The 19086-nt window shown below is 49.2% G+C and overlaps 1 protein-coding gene, 1 long non-coding RNA gene and 1 pseudogene across 2 annotated transcripts; 2 read left to right on the top strand and 1 right to left on the bottom strand.

The window, feature by feature from the left end:
- The first annotated feature begins 1370 nt into the window (after positions 1-1370).
- On the top strand, positions 1371-2707 carry LOC150066520 (tubulin alpha-1C chain pseudogene; annotated as a pseudogene).
- A 398-nt stretch (positions 2708-3105) lies between these two features.
- Positions 3106-5919, bottom strand: LOC150066519 (uncharacterized). The gene is made up of 2 exons (XR_016533113.1): positions 5832-5919; positions 3106-3456 (listed from the first exon to the last, which is right to left on the bottom strand). It is a non-coding gene; the product is annotated as an uncharacterized LOC150066519 (long non-coding RNA).
- Itih1 (inter-alpha-trypsin inhibitor heavy chain 1) lies at positions 5279-18855 on the top strand. The gene is made up of 22 exons (XM_090321156.1): positions 5279-5425; positions 5661-5681; positions 6023-6189; positions 6606-6710; positions 7029-7191; positions 7716-7829; positions 8815-8940; positions 9024-9140; positions 10415-10583; positions 10670-10795; positions 11619-11800; positions 12060-12245; positions 13176-13315; positions 14172-14326; positions 14413-14427; positions 14718-14738; positions 15117-15197; positions 15346-15459; positions 16473-16674; positions 17413-17585; positions 18299-18410; positions 18590-18855. The coding sequence occupies exons 1-22, from the start codon at positions 5312-5314 to the stop codon at positions 18717-18719; spliced, it is 2733 nt and encodes a 910-aa protein (XP_090177282.1). The 5' UTR covers positions 5279-5311; the 3' UTR covers positions 18720-18855.
- Positions 18856-19086: the final 231 nt, after the last annotated feature.

The raw sequence follows: 19086 nt of genomic DNA, 5'->3' as shown, positions 1-19086 counted from the left end.
GAATCTAAGTAAGTGTTCTACTGCTTGAGCCACTATACTAGTCCCCTTTTGCATTGGTTATTTCCAAGAGAGGAGCCTGCTTTATGCCCCAGCTGGCCCACAGTACATTCCTCCTGTTTGTGCTTGCCTTTGCCAAGTGGAATGGCAGGGGCGCTTCACCACACTCAGCCATTACACTTCCCCAGTACATCGAAATATTAGGCAAAAGCTACTGTGCCCAGCCATTGACTGAGATGGAATCTCTCAACCTTTTATACTTGGGCTGATCTCAAACTAGAATCTCCTGATCTCTTCCTTCTCTGCAGCTATGGTCATACCACACATGGCATGTTTGATTTTCTTACACAGATGAAATTGGCATTGTACACAAAAACTGAAGTATGGAATTAGATAACTTTTACAATGCCATCACCCAAATCTATGAAGATATAGACCAACCATGTAGAGGAATATGAATCCTTTTGCACTGGATGCTGGTGGCTCATGCCTGTAATCCTAGCTACTCGGGAGGCTAAGATCTGAGGACTGTGGTTCAAAGCCAGCCCAGGCATGAAAGTCCGTGAGACTCTTTTCTCCAGTTAACCACCAGAAACCCAGAAATGGTGCTGTGCCTCAATGTGGTAGAGCACTAGCCTTGAGCTGAAGATCACAGGGACAGCTCTCAGGCCCAGATTTCAAGCCTTACAACCACCACCACCAACAACAAAAAGAATCCTTTTACATTATCGATGGGAATGTAAATAGTGCAGCTTGCTGAACCACTGTATCAGGATTCCTGAAAGTTTTACATAGAGGACCAGCTATGATGGTGCATACTTGCAATCCTAGGTAGGAGACAAAATGGAACTAACAAGTACCTCTCACCCCTGCACCCTGGGGCAAATGTCTGGCTGGCAAAGAGGCACTATCTTCCCTTGGCTGCCCACACAGCCTTTCTCTGCTGCCTCACTCTGACTTGCCATTTATTTGGCAAGTTGGGGGAAAGTGGCCAGAGATGATCTGCGAGTTTGCACATGGGACCTAAAAATAATAGAAAGATCACAGTTTGAAGCTGGCCTTGTGCAAATACATGAGATTCTATCTGAGAAATAAACTAAAAGCCAGGCATAGGTGGCTTACAACAGTAATCCTAAGTACTCCGGAGAGTAAGATTTGAAGCCAGACTGGTCAGGAAAATCCAAAAGACTCTTATCTGCAATTAACTACTAAAAAGCTGGAAGTAGAGGTGTGGCTCAAGTGGTAGACCTCCAGCCGTTAGCAAAAAACAAACAAACTCCCCCAGACTCCTTGATAGTGTCTCAGTGGGAGATCTTTGTCATCCACCCCTCCCTGGTGTTAGCCTGTGTCACAGACATCCACAGGTCCCCAACATGTGTGAGTGTCTCTCCATCCATGTCAGCCAGGCTCGTGTCCAGATTGGCAATGCCTACTGGGAGCTCTGCTGCCTGGAACACGGCATCCAGCCTGATGGCCAGATGCCAAGTGACAAGACCATTGAGGGAGGAGATGACTCTTTAAACTCCTTCTTCAGTGAGATAAGCGCTGGCAAGCATGTGCCCAGGGCTGTGTTTGTAGACCTGGAGCCCACAATCATTGATCAGGCTTGAACTGCCACCTACTGTCAGTTTTTTCACCCTGAGCAGCTCATCACAGGCAAGGAAGATGCTGCCAATAACTATGCCCATGGGCTCTACACCATTAGCAAGGAGATCATTGGCCTTGTCTTGGACCGAATAAGAAAGCTGGCCGACCAATGCACAGGGCTTCCGGGCTTCCTGGTGTTCCCCAACTTTGGTGGGGGAACTGGCTCTGGTTCACCTCCCTGCTGATGGAGCGTCTCTCTGTGGACGATGGCAAGAAGTCCAAGCTGGAGTTCTCCAACCACCCCGCCCTCCGGGTGTCCACGGCTGTAGTGGAACTCTACGACTCCTTCCTCACCACCCACACCGCCTGGAGCACTCTGACTGTGCCTTCATGGTGGACAATGAGGCCATCTATGACATCTGTCATAGAAGCCTCGATATTGAATGCCCAACCTACACTAACCTGAACCGCCTTATTAGCCAAATTGTGTCTTCCATCATAGTTTCCCTGAGGTTTGATGGGGCCCTGAATGTTGACCTGAAGGAGTTCCAGACCAATCTGGTGCCCTATCCCCGCATCCACTTCCCCCTGGCCACCTATGCCCCTGTCATCTCTGCTGAGAAAGCCTACCATGAACAGCTTTCTGTAGCAGAGATCACCAATGCTTGCTTTGAGCCAGCCAACCAAATGGTGAAATGTGACCCCCACCATGGTAAATATATGGCCTGCTGCCTGTTGTACCGTGGTGATGTGGTCCCCAAAGATGTCAATGCTGCCATTGCCACCATCAAGACCAAGCGCAGCATCCAGTTTGTGGATTGGTGCCCCCTGGGTTTCAAGGTTGGCATCAATTACCAGCCTCCCACTGTGGTTCCTGGTGGAGACCTGGCCAAGGTACAGAGGGCTGTGTGCACATCACAGCCATGGCCAAGCCTGGGCTCGCCTGGCCCACGAGTTTGACCTGATGTATGCCAAGCATGCCTTTGTGCACTAGTGCATGGGGGAGGGGATGGAGGAAGGAGAGTTTTCTGAGGCCCGTGAGGACCTGGCTGCCCTAAAGACGGATTATGAGGAGGTTGGAGCAGATAGCGCAGATGGGGAGGATGAGGGTGAGGAGTACTAGCTGTTGCTGTTCATACTCCATGTCTTGTGATTGTTTTGTCATTGTTTTATGGCTTTGTGCAATTTTTTTTTTTTTTGCCAGTCCTGGGCTTGAGCTCAGGGCCTGAGCACTGTCCTTGGACTTTTTCTCAAGGCTAGTGCTCTACCACTTGAGCCTCAGCACCACTTCTGGCTTTTTTTTTCTAGGTATGTGATACTGAGGAATCAAACTCTGGTCTTAGTGCATGCTAGGCGAGCACTCTACCACTAGGCCACACTCCCAGCCCTCTGTATGCAACCTTTTTAATTCTGACCTATCAATAAAATATTTCCATATAAAATGTCAAAAAAACCCTAAGGGGGACCACAAGGCATTCAGTCAAAGCCTCAATACTAAACAACAACACATAAAAAAACAAATAAAATAAAGCACAGTAGCCAAATTTAATCCTGGTGGTGTCCCAGATCCTGAAATCATTCCCCACTCACTGGACTTGCTTCATACTAGTATAGGAAAATAAACAGATCCTCAGATGGACAATGTCATGTTGATTCATCTACCAGAAAGGCCAGCAAACAAGTCAGAAGGTTATCCTGGACTAAGGACAATAAACCCTTTCCCAGAAGCTGCTCTGTGAGACAAAGTCCAGGACAAGCAAACAGATCAGTGAGGTCTCCTCAATTCATCAGGGACACAGCAACCAGCACGTTCCCCACTGGACCACAGAGTGGACTCATGAAGGGGTTGTGTTTTTCCAGGGAAGGTTGAACCTAAAAGTTAAAAAAAAAATAAAATAAAATATGGGGCCGGGAGTTTGGCCTAGTGGTAGAGTGCTTGCCAAAGCATGCATGAAGACCCGGGTTCGATTCCTCGGTACCACATACATAGAAAAAAGCCAGAAATGGTGCTGAGGCTCAAGTGGTAGAGCTCTAGCCTTGAGATAGCCCAAGGACAGTGCTCAGGCCCTGAGCTCAAGCCCATGACTGGCAAAAACAAAAACAAAAACAACATGCTAGGCACTAATGCCTTGTGCCTGTAATTCTAGCTTCTCAGAAGACTGAGATCAGAGGGTTGCAAAGACCCATTTGGCAAATCTGTTAGACATTCTTATCTCCTAATGACCAAAAAGCCAGAAGCAGAGCTGTGGCTCAAGTGGTAGAGTCCCAGCCTTGAATGATAAAGCTAAGAGACAGCCCCTAAGTCCTGAGTTTAAACTCCAGTATCAGCACTTAAAAGAAACAAAGAAAGAAAGAAAGGGGGAAAGAGTGAGAGAAAGAAAGAGGGGGGGAGGAAAGAAGGAAGGAAGGAAGGAAGGAAGAAAGGAAAGAAGGAAGGAAAGAAGGAAGGAAGGAAGGAAGGAAGGCACATGTATTAGAACATGTATGAGAGGGCCTTTTTCTTTTCTTTTCTTTCCTTTTTTTTTTTTTTTTTTTTTTTTTTGCCAGTCCTGGAGCTTTAACTCAGGGCCTGGGCACTGTCCCTAAGTTTCTTTTGCTCGAGGCTAGCATTCTACCACTTGAGCCACAGTGCCACTTCTGGCTTTTTCTGTGTATGTGGTACTGAGGAATCAAACCCAAGCCTTCATGCATGATAGGCAAGCAGTCTACCATTCAGCCACATTCTTAGGCCAAGAGGGCCTTTTTCCTCTAGTACACTCTGCTTTTCCTTTCTCCTTCATAAGGCAGAGAGTCCTGTTATCACATAATGGGCTTTGGAGTCTGAGTTACCTAGATTTGAATCTTGGTTCTATCACTTAGTTTGGAACCAATTTCTAATTACGAGAATAAAAATTAGATAATAAGCACGTAGAGGGAAATATGAGGGTCACATGGGTCATTCACCATTGTCTCCCCTTCTTTTGTTTAGGTGTAATCATAATGAAGCCAATTTCTGTCCTTTAGATACCGAGATGAGAAGGTCCAAGGCGATGAAGCAACTGGCAAAAGGCCTGGCTCACTCCTCATACAGCCCTTAAACTTCCCAGGTTGCCTGACTTGACCCCAACAGAACCCTGGGTGCTGTTACAAGTCTAAACCTCCCAATGTATCTCACTGGCCAGAGTATGGCTGAAAAGCTTAGAGTCTTAAAAGTAAAGCTTAACGGTTTAGAAATCTACTTTTAACTGATTTCTTCCATCTAGTGCTGCATGGTGCCAGATCCAGAATAGGATGAGGTGTTGGGAGTTTCATAAAGTGTAGTTCTATATTCAAGGGAATAGTCTGGAGTACAGTATAGACCTAGTACACCCCAGGGTAAGGAGGTCCCCAACCACACCACTTGTGTTGCCATTTTTGTGAACTCAGGGCTTGGGCACTCTTCTTGGGCTCTTCTGCTCAAGGCTGGCACTCTACTACTTGAGCCACAGCTCTATTTCTGGCTTTGGGGTGGTTAATCGGAAATGAGTGTCACAAACTTTCCCGCCAGGCTGGCTTCAAACTACAGTCAGCCTCCTGAGTAGCTAGGATTACAGGTGTGAGCCACCCGCATCTGGCTTGTTGCCCATTTTTCGATTCTCCTAATTGTGCTGTTTGCCTTCACTGTGTCTAATGTTTAATCCATGTTTTTCCAGCACCGGATTGACTAATGGGCAGAATGAAGTGACAGAACAGCGGGAGCCTAGAGACCATGGACGGTGCCAGGGGGCTTCGAGTGCTGTTGTGGGTGTCCCTGATGACTCTCCTTGCCCTGCAAGCCATTCCCACTCTGGGCCTGGCCCCAGGCAGGCCCAAGGGCAGTGAGGTATGTGGCTAAGTCCTTAGAGGAGAGACAGGAAGCTGGAGAGACACCAGGGCTCTACTTCAGGGTCTTGGGCTATGGCCCATGGGCCAAACCACCCCTGGGGAAGGTGACCTCCCAGCAGCAGGGAGTGAGGATGAGGAGCAGAGGACAGAGGCTGCACACCCTCCCACCCCTGAACCATGGGTCCTGGTCCCCAGCATTCCCACTTCCACTTATTCCTGGCTTTGTTTTGCAGAAACGACAGGCTGTGGACACAGTGAGTAAGAGTCTTGGCAAAAGAGTCTGTAATGGGGCCCTGATTACAGGTTAGCCTTCTGCCACCCCTCAGAAATAAAACCCTCTTGTCAGTGCTGGGGGAGTCGGGCAGATTCCATCTCCCAGAAATGGGAGATAGTTTCCATCTTACCTTGTGCCACACTGCACAATCTCAGGAAAAAAAATATATTTTTCTAGCAGGAGGTGCGTTCTGTTCTTCCAGCCTCTGGACATCTGGTATCAGAGCCGGGTGCAAGGCCCCAGTACAGAGATGAGGTCTTTCCTGGCCCAGAGGCTCCCGGCCCAGGCCCCATTGCCTCTCTTTCTCCCCTCTTACTTCAGGCAGTCAATGGTGTGCTCATCCGGAGTTTGAAAGTCAACTGTAAAGTCACATCTCGCTTTGCCCACTATGTCATCACCAGCCAGGTGGTCAACAGTGCTAACGAAGCCAGAGAAGTGGCCTTTGATGTGGAAATCCCCAAGACCGCCTTCATTAGTGACTTTGTCGTGTGTGTGCCCTGTGTGACTCCCACACCTCATTCCAGTGGTGTCCATTCGCCAGTCCCAGCCTAAGGCCACTTCTGAATGGGCCTCACTGAGAAAAGGGCCATAGCCAGCCCTTGCTCTGAGGGGAGGGAGGAAAAAGCCCTTTAGGGCTGTGCTTAGCTTCCATCTGAGAAAGCAATGTGGGGACTCTTGGAATCTTAGGCTAGCGTCTGAACTGGGCTCTGTCACTGTGGCTTTCCACTACACTGCTATGGGTCTCCTGAACAATGGGCAGTGGAAGGCTAGTTGGGAGATACTCCAAGGGTTCACATGGACAGGGCCTTCTTAGGCTCTAGGCTCAGTATACCTCCAATAAAAAGGACCTATGTGGTCAAGGATTGGTCCCTCCCCTCCTGAGGAACTGCTTCTTTTCCCACAGCACAACAGATGGGAAGGCATTCATTGGGGACATAAAGGACAAAGTGAGTGCATGGAAGCAGTACCGGAAAGCAGCCATCTCAGGAGAGAATGCTGGTCTTGTCAGGTAAACTCTGAGCCCTGTTGGGCTCAGAGCTCCTGGTTGCCCTTGTCAGCTAGGACAGGGCAGAGGACTACAGTCACACTGGGCAAAGCTAGGTTGCCCTTGCTCTTCTCCCCAGATCGACCTCCAACAAGAAGTGAGGTGCCACCTTTGATCCCTGCCCCTGGCTGGTCAAGCTAAGACAAGTATGAGAGTTAAGGAAACTTGGGATCAGGATGGAAAAAAAGAGAAATTGAGTCTAAGGTCTATGTTTCACTTGACTATGATGTATATGTCACTTGCTATTTGTCTGCCTGTTTTCGCCTCTGGTGGCATGCCCAGGGCCTCGGGGAGAAACATGGAGCAGTTCACCATCCACATCACCGTCGGTCCCAACAGCAAGGCCACATTTCAGCTGACATATGAGGAAGTGCTGAAGCGAATACTTACACAGTATGACATTGTCATCAAAGTCCAGCCCAGGCAGCTGGTGCATCATTTTGAGGTAGCTTGCAAGCTCAAGGCAGAACTCACTCTGTCTCTGTCTCTGTCTCTGTCTCTCTCTGACACACACACACCATGGCTACCAACACTGGCTCAGCATATACCATCTGCCAACCTAGACCTGAGGATATGCCCCATGTCCTAGATCTTGTAGCTTCCTCCTTGATTCAGAGCCTTTGCTCATCTGCTAAATAGGGAGTTCCTGCATTTCTCAGGACTGACACAAAGATCACCAAAGATACTAAGTATTCAGATCACTTGTAAGCCAAAAAGTTCCTGGGAATCCCTAGGGGCTTGTGGCTATCACTGGTACCTAAATGGTGGCAGAGCTGAGGGGTTTTGGTATGCACATCTTTGATAGACATTTTGGGGATGCCTATAATGATGTGCCAGGCCCCATGTTGTACAGTCTGGATGGGCAATGCACACAGTAGGTAGTCATATCACACACTGCTTTGGCTGAATCTTGAATCTTGATGCTGGCCTAAGTGAGGACTTGGTACTTAACTGGCTTCAATGGTGCAGATCGATGTGGACATCTTTGAGCCCCAAGGGATCAGTAAACTGGACGCTCAGGCCTCTTTCCTCACCCCGGAAATGGCAACTCAAACTATTAAGAAGTCTTTCTCAGGGAAAAAGGTAGGTGGGATGGCTGGGGATGGAGATGCTCCTTAAGAATAACCCAGTAAAGAAGATCCAGGCTTAGCACCCTCACAATAGCTATATGCTGCCTTCAGAATGAGAGGATTAGATTTTTCATTACTGTGACGAAGCCCTGGGGGAGGAGGAAGTTATTCTAGCTTGGAGTTTCAGAGCTCTACTGTTTATAGGTGCTGTGGTGAAATAGAACACCAGGGAGGAGCAAAGTTGCTCACCCCATGGCAGCCATGAAGCAGAGAGAGAAGACAGATGAAGGGAAAAATACTATTGTTGTTGGTGGTGGTGGTAGGGTTTGAATTCAGGGCCTGGGTGCTGTCTCTGAGCTTCCTTGTACTCAAGGCTAGTGCTCTACCACTTGAGCCACAGTGCCACGTCTAGTTTTTGAGTGGTTAACTGGAGCTAAGAGTCTCCTGGGGACTTTTCTACTTGGGATGGCTTTGAATCACGATCCTCAGATCTCAGCCTCCAGAGTAGCTAGGATTATAGGCGTGAGCCACTGGTACCCAACTTAGGAAAAAATACTATTCAAACCTACATGCTCCATGATCTGCCTCCTTCAACTAGGGCCCATCTTCCATAGTTCTACCACCTCCCAATAGCATATTCAATCGAATTTGAATTCATCAGTGCACTGATCTCATGTGAGCCAATGATCTCCCCAAATCCTCCAAACACTGCCTAGTCTAGGGACTATACCTCTATTGTGCAGAACCTTTTGGAGGGACTCTGCCTAGAAACTATAATAGCAAAAGAATAGTTTAAAGGAGGAAGAATTTATATTGACTCGCAGTTTCAGAGGGCCCATGTGATTGGAATCCCAGAGTAGTACAAGTTTCTTGCTTTGTAGAGCAATACATAAAATTGCAGATCCACCATTCATGAGCTGCATGGTCTAGGTTGAATTGCGGGCTTGCTAGAGCCTCAATTTCTTCCATGACTACCTTACATTTTTTTATGGCTCTAGGGTCACGTACTCTTCCGCCCCACTATGGGCCAGCAGCAGGCCTGTCCCAGATGCTCCACATCCTTGCTGAATGGGGACTTCAAGGTGACCTATGATGTCAATCGGGAGAAACTCTGCGACATCCTGGTGAGCGTATGGTTCCTGGCCCAAGCCCTACAACACAGTCAAGGAGTGCTCAGGAGAGAGGATTCACTTGTTCTCTGTTGCAGGTGGCCAACAACTACTTTGCCCACTTCTTTGCCCCACAAAATCTGACAAACATGAACAAGAACCTGGTTTTTGTGATTGACATCAGTGGCTCCATGGAAGGCCGGAAAGTGCAGCAGGTACCCTGCAGCTCCGAGCAGCTCGCCTTGCAGAGGCTTTTATTTTGTTTTTGCAGTGCTGAGGTTGAAATCACCACCTAGTTCATGACAGGCAAATGTAGTACCACTGAGCTACACCCTCGGGCCCAGCAGAAGCGTCTTCTACACCTTCAGTTTTCTTAGAAATGTAATTAATTTGGAGCCAGGCTGTCCTGCGAGGTGGTGATCTCCTTGGAACTGGAGGTGGTTACGTTGATGATGGAATCCTAATCCCTGTAGATGCTATTGGGAGCAAAAAGATGAAAGGTGAAGTCCAAAACTGGTCTAAATATCCTATTTGTCTGCAACAGGAGTTAGAACTTACACTTTTGAATGGAGGCAGGGTGATTTAGCTGAGAATCTCAGTGGTTAGGGATTGTGAGATCAGCCACCACTTCCTCACTGGGAAACATTCACTTGTCCACAGTGGGGAAACTAAACCTAATAGTATCCAAATGGTCATGGAGTTTCCCAGCAGAGAAGAAACCTAGGCATAGCCAGGGTGCCGGTAGCTCACGTCTGTAATCGTAGCTACTCAGAAAGCTGAGATCTGAGGATTGTGTTTCAAAGACAGCCAAGTCTGGAAACTCCATGAGATTCTTATCTCCAACGAACCATCAAAACGCCCGAACTAGTCTCAAGTGGTAGGGCCCTAGCCTTGAGCAAAAACACTTGGGGACAGTATCCAGGCCCTGAGTTCAATCAAGCTTCAGAAATGGCAAAGAAGAAATGAGAAGCAACCTAAGCATGACAAGTCGTGCTGGGAGTAACTAAAGTTAGTCTGTGGGGAAGTGACTTGTGACAGGGCCCAGCCTGCTATGTGTACTCAGAGTGCAGCGAAGCCATGGCCCCTAACCACTGAGATTCCAGCTAAATTACCTTGCCTCCCACCAAGGATGTAGGTCCTAAACCACTGTGGCAGACACATAAGATGTTTAGACCAGTGCTGGGCTTTACCTTGAGTCTTCCATCCCCAGTGGTACCTCCAGTGGTTGTTTTTCAACGGCAACTTAATCTCCAGTAACATCTGGTCATTTCTTTTCCCCGTGCTGGGTCCCTGCACCTGTCATGCCCTTCATCCACCAGGGCCCGGTAGGATGCCCCTCTCTAGGGTCATCTGACTGTCCAGTCCATCTCCTCTGCTTGTCCACCTGTCCACCTGGTGGAGCTCTGAAATGGCTGTCTGGAGTTGGCAGGAGGCACTATCCTGCAGTTATTCTGGTCATGCTGCTCCACTGACTGTCCTGTCCTTACAGACCAAGGAGGCACTCCTTAAAATCCTGGAGGACATACGGCCAGGAGACTACTTTGACCTGGTCCTCTTTGGGTCTCAAGTGAAAACATGGAAAGGCTCACTGGTACAAGCATCAGAGCCCAACCTGCAAGCAGCTCGAGACTTCGTGAAGCGCTTCTCACTGGCTGGGGGTAAGGACAGGTGTCACATGACACTGACATCACCTCTTTTTTCTTAGAATATGAGCATACACTGGTTTGATTGCTCTCCTATACAGCCACCAACCTGAATGGAGGATTGCTTCAGGGAATTGAGATCTTGAACAAAGCTCAGGCAAGCCTCCCAGAAGTCAGAAACCATGCCTCGATTCTCATCATGTTGACAGATGGCGAGCCCACTGAGGGTAAGACCTAGTGGGCTTCCCTGGGAGGTGTCAGTCTCCTTGTTTCTGAAAGTAGTGAAGTTGACATTGGGAATTCAACCACTGCAGATGCCAATGGGGGCAAAAAAGAGTCAAGGTGAAGTCAAACATGGGCCCCAAAGTACAATTCAGATCATAAACTCTGTGGGATTTTAAGGTGTACCTCTGTCTTGTGAGCTGGGAACTGGGGCTGTTTCTATATAACCTAGGGCTGAAGAGGCTCCTGGAGGATCCGCAGGATCTATAAATTGAGTTTAATGCAGTATTTATTTAGTATCTACTTCATGCCAACCTTAGGATGAGAAGAATACCAAGAAAATGAGATGTTTCTCTGTCCTCAAGAAGCCCACGGTCCACTGGGGAGAGGCAGACCCAACAGCAGAGGCTCTGGCAAGGGTCAAGAAAGGATAGGGTGCTACTGGGGTGTAACACTCCAGCCAAGGGGCACATGCCAGGTGGGATCTGGGAGGAAGTAGGATGGTATCTCTGACAGATGGGGCAGCTAGAGAGAAAAAAAAAGTGTATGTGTTGCAGAGCCTGCCCTATTATTATAAGGGGCATAGAATTGGGTAAACTGAGGATGGAAAGCTTGGCAGGGCCTCACAGGCCACAGCAAAGAGACAGAATCAGACCTTTCTGAGATGAAGCCATGTGGATGGGTGGGGTCTGTGAGGAGGGGGTCTATTTCCAGCAGTTGTCATGACAATGTGAATGAGGGCTGGAGGAGGTCTGAGATGGGAGACTTGATCCCCCCAGACAGTGCTCCGCAAAGTCACCAGTCCACTGCCTGCATGTGTGGCTGCAGGGGAAACGGATCGTTCCCAGATCCTGCAGAATGTTCGCAGTGCCATCCGGGGCAGGTTCCCGCTGTATAACCTGGGCTTTGGCCACGATCTGGACTTTAGCTTCTTGGAGGTCATGTCCATGGAGAACAACGGATGGGCCCAGAGAATCTATGAGGACCATGACGCCACCCAGCAGCTACAGGTCTCCCGCGCCTCTGTGTATCTCCCCCAGCATGCCAGGGGAATGCAGGGTTCCTGTCCATTTGTCCATTCGCCTAGAGGGGAAGATAAAGCTCTGACAGAGTTCAAATCAGTTGCATGGCCTTGAGCTAATTATTAAACCTCTCAGGGCCTCAGAGTATGCTGAGTGAACTCCAAAATGGGGATCACAATTTTGTTAGCAGACCTCCTAACAGATTCCAGGTACTCCGTACTGAGGCTCTTACCCCTTATTCCTGCAGGGTTTCTACAAGCAGGTGGCCAGCCCTCTGCTGACTGATGTGGAGTTGCAGTATCCCCAGGATGCCATCTCAGCTCTCACCCAGCACCGACATAAGCAGTACTATGATGGCTCAGAGATTTTGGTGGCTGGACGTATCGCTGACCACAAACTGGGCAGCTTCAAGGCTGATGTGCGGGCCCACGGGGTAAATGCTGAGCAGAGGAGAGTGGATAGAACAGGAAGCATTGCGACTGTGCAGTTCTCCACCATGTCCATGCCCAGAATCGTGTTCTTTTTTCCCCTCCATTCCCACCATGCTACAACAGGCCTGGGGGCTGCACAGGCTGGAATGGAACCAACATAGCCTTAGTTAGTTGCAATGCATTTGGTCCTAAATGGACCACATGTTATTTACTCTTTGTATCATTCTTCTCAGGTATTTGAGAACAAGAGACCCCAAACTCCCCTTCTTACTTGACATCCATTTCCTGGACACCTGTGTGTGCCAGGCTAGGTGCAATAGTACAATGTGTGTCTGGACTCAAGACCACAGTGAGGTGAAATGCTCAGAACCAGGACTTCAAGGAGAGCTAAGCTAGATCTTGGCTCTGCCTTGACCAAGTGACTGACCTTGAGCAAGCAGGTCCGTACCATCTGACTAACTCTGCCCTCAAGTATTGAGTGGAGGTACGTGGACTAATCCATGTGATGCCCTGACAGTTCCTGGTGCATAGAATATCTTGGGGGAAAAATGACCCATTCATGGGCTATGGCAAACCAAATGGCCTGTTGGACATTTGGAGAAATAGCTAATAGTAGATACAGCTGGGTGATTAATGGCCTCCCCAGAGACAATAATTCCATAAAGGCATGGCCTTATCCCTCCATCTCTCCATCAGAGCTGGATCTCTCAGGATCTAGGCCAAACCCAGCTCACAGGGCATACTGGGCCAAGATCTGAAGAATGAATGAATGAATGAATGAATGAGGATGAGGAAAACTGGCTTAGGAAAGAAATGATGTTGAAAATGAGCGACAAAGACCAAATGATACTAGGGCTCCTTAGGGCCTCAGACACAAGGCAAAGTTACGTCCTTCATGGGGCATAGCCTTTTCTCCCTATCTCCAATCTCAGGAAGGACGAGAATTCAAGGCCACCTGCCTCGTGGATGAGGAGGAGATGAAGAAGCTGCTCCAAGAACGTGGCCACATGTTGGAAAACCACGTGGAGCGCCTCTGGGCATACCTCACCATCCAGGAGCTGCTGGCCAAGCGGTAGGCTGTCTATAGGTGCCAGGAGTGAGCACCTCAGAGTCCCTTGTCCATTGGAGATGAACAGAAGGGTGATTTTGGGCCTTTGGGGTTGTGAGGAATCAGTTGTTCTTTCTATCTTCAGCTTTGCCCATAGAGTTCATAGGAACCTCACTTGGTCAACAGCATGGTCCACTGGGGAGAGGGCAGCCTCTACTGAGCAGTCATGACAGAGGCTATCATTTGCTGTGGGGATAATATATCTTAACACACTCATTTAGTCTTCTCAATGTGTGGGAAGATTTCCTTATTGCTCCCCATTTAACGGAGAACAATCTGCAGTTCAGAAAAGTTAGACTACTTGTCCTAGATCTTTCAGTTGTTAGATTCCCTGAATATCTCTGAGATATATGCCCTCAATCCTACGAAGTCTCTGCAGAAGTTCATGAAAACTTGAGGTCTCAAGGCTACCACTATTGAGCAGGGTACCTGGTTCAATGTGAGTTGAATGAGCAAGTGAGTAAGAATTGGGTGGCGGGCCCTCCACTGGTGGCTCATCATGCCTGTAATTCTAGCTACTCAGCAGGCTCAGATCTGAGGATCACAGTTCAAAGCCAGCTAGGCAGGAAAGTCTCCATGAGACTCTTATCTCCACTTAGCCACCAAAAAACCCAAAAACCAGAAGTGGAGATGTGGCTCAAATGGTAGAGTGCCAGACTTGAGCACAGAGGCTAAGAAGCAGCACTTGGGTCCCTGAGTTCAAGCCCCAGTTCTGGCACCAAAAAAAAAAAATTGAGGGGATGAATTGGTTGGAAGATAAGGGAGAATAACTTCATCTCTATCTGAGCTAAAGTCTTAGAGCAGTATCTATCACACGCAGGATGAACATGGAGGGGGTGGAGAGGGACAACTTGTCGTCCCAGATCCTGAAGATGTCACTTGCTTATCAGTTCGTGACCCCCTTGACCTCCATGACTATCAGGGGCTTGGTGGATGAGGATGGGCTGGAGCCTACCATTGACAAATCCCCAGAGGGTATGACAGAACGGGTCTGCCAAGGGGAAGAATGTGGGTCAAAAACTTTCTGGGCTTTAATCCTCTCCCTCTTGTCTTCCTTCCAGATTCTCAGCCCTTGGGTGAGTTTTAAATGATGCTGGTGCACATGCTCCAGAACCTAAGATGCACAGCTCCCCATTCCCCATCTGCCACATGGATTGTGCTTCAGGCTCTGCACAGCCCAACTTCTCCACCCCTTCCTTGGGCCTTGGCTGGGTCCTCATGTGTCAGCGAGGGGTCAGAGGCCACTAAGGAGTCCCCCCCCCCGAATTAGTCCTGTGGTGAATATGTGGTCAGAGCCACATGCCCCGTGGGTAGGAGAGGGGGACTGGGGTGGTGCCATGGTGACACTGTGCTTTGTCTTCTACAGAGATGGTGGGACCCAGGAGGAGTAAGTAGCAGCTGTCCCGGGGGCTGTTGTATCCACTCCTCTCTACTCACACTGCTGGCCCTCCACCTGAGCCCTCAGCTCTAACCAAAACCTCTGGATTGCCATCCCTTCCAGCCCTCTTCCTTGCCTCCCTAGAAGTCCTTAGTACAGTTCCCCTGACCAGAGCCCGGCCTCCTGAACCTGGATCTCCTTGGGAGGAGGCAGAGGGGCCCAGCCAGACACACAGGACCATATCCTGAGGGTTAACAGAGAGCATGTGATCCTCTATACACCCCAACTCCATCCCACAGCCTCAGGCCAGCTCACTGGGTGCAAGGGCATCTCCAGAAAGGCCTAGCCATCTCCCTCATCCTCAGTGCCATTCACTCTTACCCACAGCATTCGTCCTGTCAGCGTCACAGCCCTCTCCTACTAGCAACAGCCACATTGGCTCCAATTTGCCAAACCAAGTGACAGGTGGTAAGTCCTTGGGGAAGGGTTGAGGATACACCTGCTTGACACCCACTTCACAGGTCAGCCCACTTGCCTCTGGGATCTGCCTAGTTGAACAGTTGTCCCTGCCTGACCCCTCTGCACAGTGTCTAACGATTCCATGCTGTGTTCCCAGTGGACACTGACCCTCACTTCATCATCCACGTACCACAGAAAGAGGATGCCCTGTGTTTCAATATCAACGAGAAGCCCGGTGTGATCTTGAACCTAGTCCAAGACCCTGACACAGGTATGGTGGTATCATCCCTCTGCAAGACAGTGCAGGATAAGGCCTCTTTCATCCTCCATATTCAGCTAAGGTCAGGACTATGATGGGGCCTCCACTGCCCACTGCCCAGCACATTGTTCACTTTTCTGGGATCTCCCTACCTTCTTCCCACTGTTTGCCACTGGCTGCCCATTTAAAGCCCATCTGGTCTCATGGATGTGTGACCCAAAGACACACAGGACCTACATTTAAGGGTCTTGTAATTAGTTTAAAGCTCAGTTCTTGCTGTCTTGAAATCCTTAATTGTATGTATGTATTTACTTACTTATAGGTGCTGGTCTTGAGGCTTGAACTCAGTACCTAGTGCTATCCTTGAGCTACTCTACCACTTGAGCCACAGTTCTGCTTTGGGCTCTTTCAGTGATTAACTGGAGACAGCTTTTCTTCTTGGGTTGGCTTTGAACTATGATCCTCAGATCTCAGTCCCCTAAGTAGCTAGGAACTCAGGTATGACTCTCCAGTGCCTGGCTTTCCTTACTGTTGTTAAAAAGAGACCCTTATTTCCATCTTATACCAGAACGTGGTATTATATGGGGGTCCTTCCCATCTTCCCTACTACATGGCAGTGCAGAGTCTCAAAGTACAACTCTCCAGGAAACACACCTTCCACTTTCTCCAGCCCATGTGAAACATGTCATGTTGGGGCTCTTGGTTGTTCCATGAAGAGACTTCAAACAAACATACTTCCAGCACTGTGAGCCTGCCCTGTGTGAAGGAGCGAGTCTCCTGTCCTGGCCTCAAGAAGTCCAGACCACCATTAAAGCTCAGAGGCAGGGGGGAGGGGGGCTAATAGGGAATGTCTAGCATATCGAGGAGGGATAGAGAGGGAGGCAGGAAGGAAAGAGAGGCGCTCTTGTGAGCAGGGCCAGTCTTGGAGGTTGGCTACCCCATTGGGGCCTCCCTGAAAATTGGCCCAGCATGAGCAAAGTATTTCAGGTTCCTCCATGACTGGATGGATCTTCATCCTCCTGCAGGCTTCTCAGTGAATGGGCAGCTCATCAGCGGCAAGGCCGAAAACCCTGGGCAGCACGAGGGCACATACTTGGGGCGGCTAGGAATCGTCAATCCTGCAACCGATTTTCAGCTGGAAGTGACTCCTCACAACATTTCACTGAATCCCAGCTCCGGTGGGCCTGTGTTTTCCTGGAGGGACCAGGCTGCTCTGCGACAGGATGGGTAAGTAGGCTCAACCAAGGAAGGGAGGAAGAAGAGCTGGGGCCTTGGTGAAAGCCCGAATCTCCTAGTAGCACCTCTGCTGTCTGGACCTATAGAATCCACATTCCTCAAGCAATGTTAGGGGTGATGACCATGAGGCCTGTTTCATGCCACCCCATTTTCAGTTCTGCCTGTGCTCACAGGCCTCACCTTGAATTCCACTCCACCTCTATCAAGCAAACCACCCTCCATCTAGCACTAAGGCCCCTTCCTCCCTAAATCCCTGCCACTCTTTTAGTCTTTGGCATCTGCCTCCATCTGCCCTTCCTTCTTTTGTTAATTCATTTATTCAGCAATTGCTTCTGAGCTCTACCTCATGAGTCTGAGCAGCAGAACCATAGAAAAAAATGGACTGTATCCAGTATGGAAGACACAGGAGACAGTGAGAAACAGTATACAGACTCTGACATTAGATAGCTGGAGTCTAAGTCCTGGCTCCACTGCTCTGCGTGATCTTGCTTCTTAATCTATCTGAGCCTTGGTCTTCACCAGGTTAAACTGAGACTTGGTACAGGCACAGGCACACTGGAATGCACATACTACCCCGCAACCTGTGAAAGGGGCATGGATAAGTAACACTCGGTGCCTATGGAGGTGAAGGCCTTGGGGCCAGGCTTTAAGAGCTTGGTTGAGAGGATGAGCTGAATGGAAAGGGAGGCAGTGCAGCTGCTCCTAACTAATAACCACTTGGCTCTGCAGAATGGTGATGACCATCAACAAGAAGAGAAACTTGCTGGTGGCTGTGGATGACAGGGCCACATTTGAGGTTGTCCTGCACCAGACATGGAAGGGGAGTGCAATCCATCAAGACTTCCTGGGCTTCTATGTGTTGGATAGTCATGGGATGTCACCTCGGACGCATGGGCTGCTGGGTATGGCTGGCCAGGGGGGCAGAGCTATGGGTTTGAGTACTCACGGGTCTTGGGGCAGCAATACAAGCCAATCTTCAACATACTCTCCAACACTCAAGACCTCTGCAGATGAGTTGTCCTGATAAGAATCTTGTCCTCTACAAAACTGTGATCAAACACACATGAAACAAAGACTCAGTGAGCTGGCAGGTGTGAGTTGAGGAAAGTTCTGATTAGCAAAAAGAAAGGTTTGGTTGGCTCCAGGCACCTTTGCAGCTGGGTGGGGGATTGGCCACCCTGTTCCTGTTCCCTCTGGAACTGGATTTTAAAAGAAAACAGGAGGGGGCCGGGAGTTTGGCCTAGTGGTAGAATGCTTGCCTAGCATGCATGAAGACCCAGATTCAATTCCTCAGTACCACATACATAGAAAAAAGCTGGAAGTGGTGCTATGGCTCAAGTGGTAGAGCTCTAGCCTTGAGAAAACCCAAGGACAGTGCTCAGGCCCTGAGCCCAAGCCCAGGACTGGCAAAAAGAAAAACAAAACAGGAGGCAGGACCACCTGGGACTATAACTGTTTCTCTACAGAAAGAACTAAGGTTGTTTTTGATGGATGGCAAGATATCTCAGAAACAAGCCCTTGAGCAAAAATTCAGACAACTCACTCAGCTCCTCCCAGACAAGTACAAGGTAGGGAAAGATCCCTGGCAGTAACTGCTGCTGATCTCTCTTTTCAGGACAATTCTTCCATCCTCTTGAATTTGAAGTATCTGACCTCCACCCCGGTTCTGACTCTGTAAAGCCAGAAGCCACGCTGATAACAAAAAACCTCCGGTTGACAGTCACCAGGTGAGTGGACCTTTCTCCAGCACTTCTCCTGGCTGCTTTTTGTCTCCTGCCCTTGGTTTGGGTCTTCCTGCAGGGATCACTATGGTGTGTATGTGTGTGGGGGGGGTGGGGGGGAGTTTCCTGGGAGATGCAGTCTCCTCAGGCCCAATGAGTGACCTCAGCTGATTTGTTTGTCCCAGGGGCTTACAAAAAGACTACAGCAAAGACTCTCGACATGGAGCAGAGGTGCCCTGTTGGTTCGTCCACAACAATGGAGCTGGACTAATAGATGGCATTTACACTGATTATATCGTCCCTGACATCTTCTGAGCATCAGCTGGCACACCGGAGCTCTCTTGAGACATTGCAGAGAAGGACAGCATCCCAATCCACCATACCTCCCTGTCTACATTGGTTCCGTGTGTCAAAGCATCCTGTAACTTCCATTAAAGAGAGGCTGTGTTTATCCCAGAGCTGAATGCTTTAGGGGAGGGAGAATGTCAGGGAACAATCCAACATGCTGCCCTTCTGGGTGACCCAGTAGTGAGAGGGCAGCTCACCAGACCTGTCCCCCTGTTCCCTCCAGCTGCTTTGTCTCCATGTCCTCTGCATATAACTCCCTGAAGGCCTGGGGCCTTTGGAATCTCTGGAAATGGTGACAGTCACAACAGATCTAGAGTTTCCTAAAGGGAGGTAC

Source organism: Megascapheus bottae, chromosome 2, assembly GCF_031878675.1.
Source record: "Megascapheus bottae isolate mThoBot1 chromosome 2, mThoBot2.hap1, whole genome shotgun sequence".
NCBI classification, from domain to species: domain Eukaryota; kingdom Metazoa; phylum Chordata; class Mammalia; order Rodentia; family Geomyidae; genus Megascapheus; species Megascapheus bottae.
Note: the sequence above shows the minus strand (reverse complement) of the source record. Positions and strands in the feature narration are given on the sequence as shown.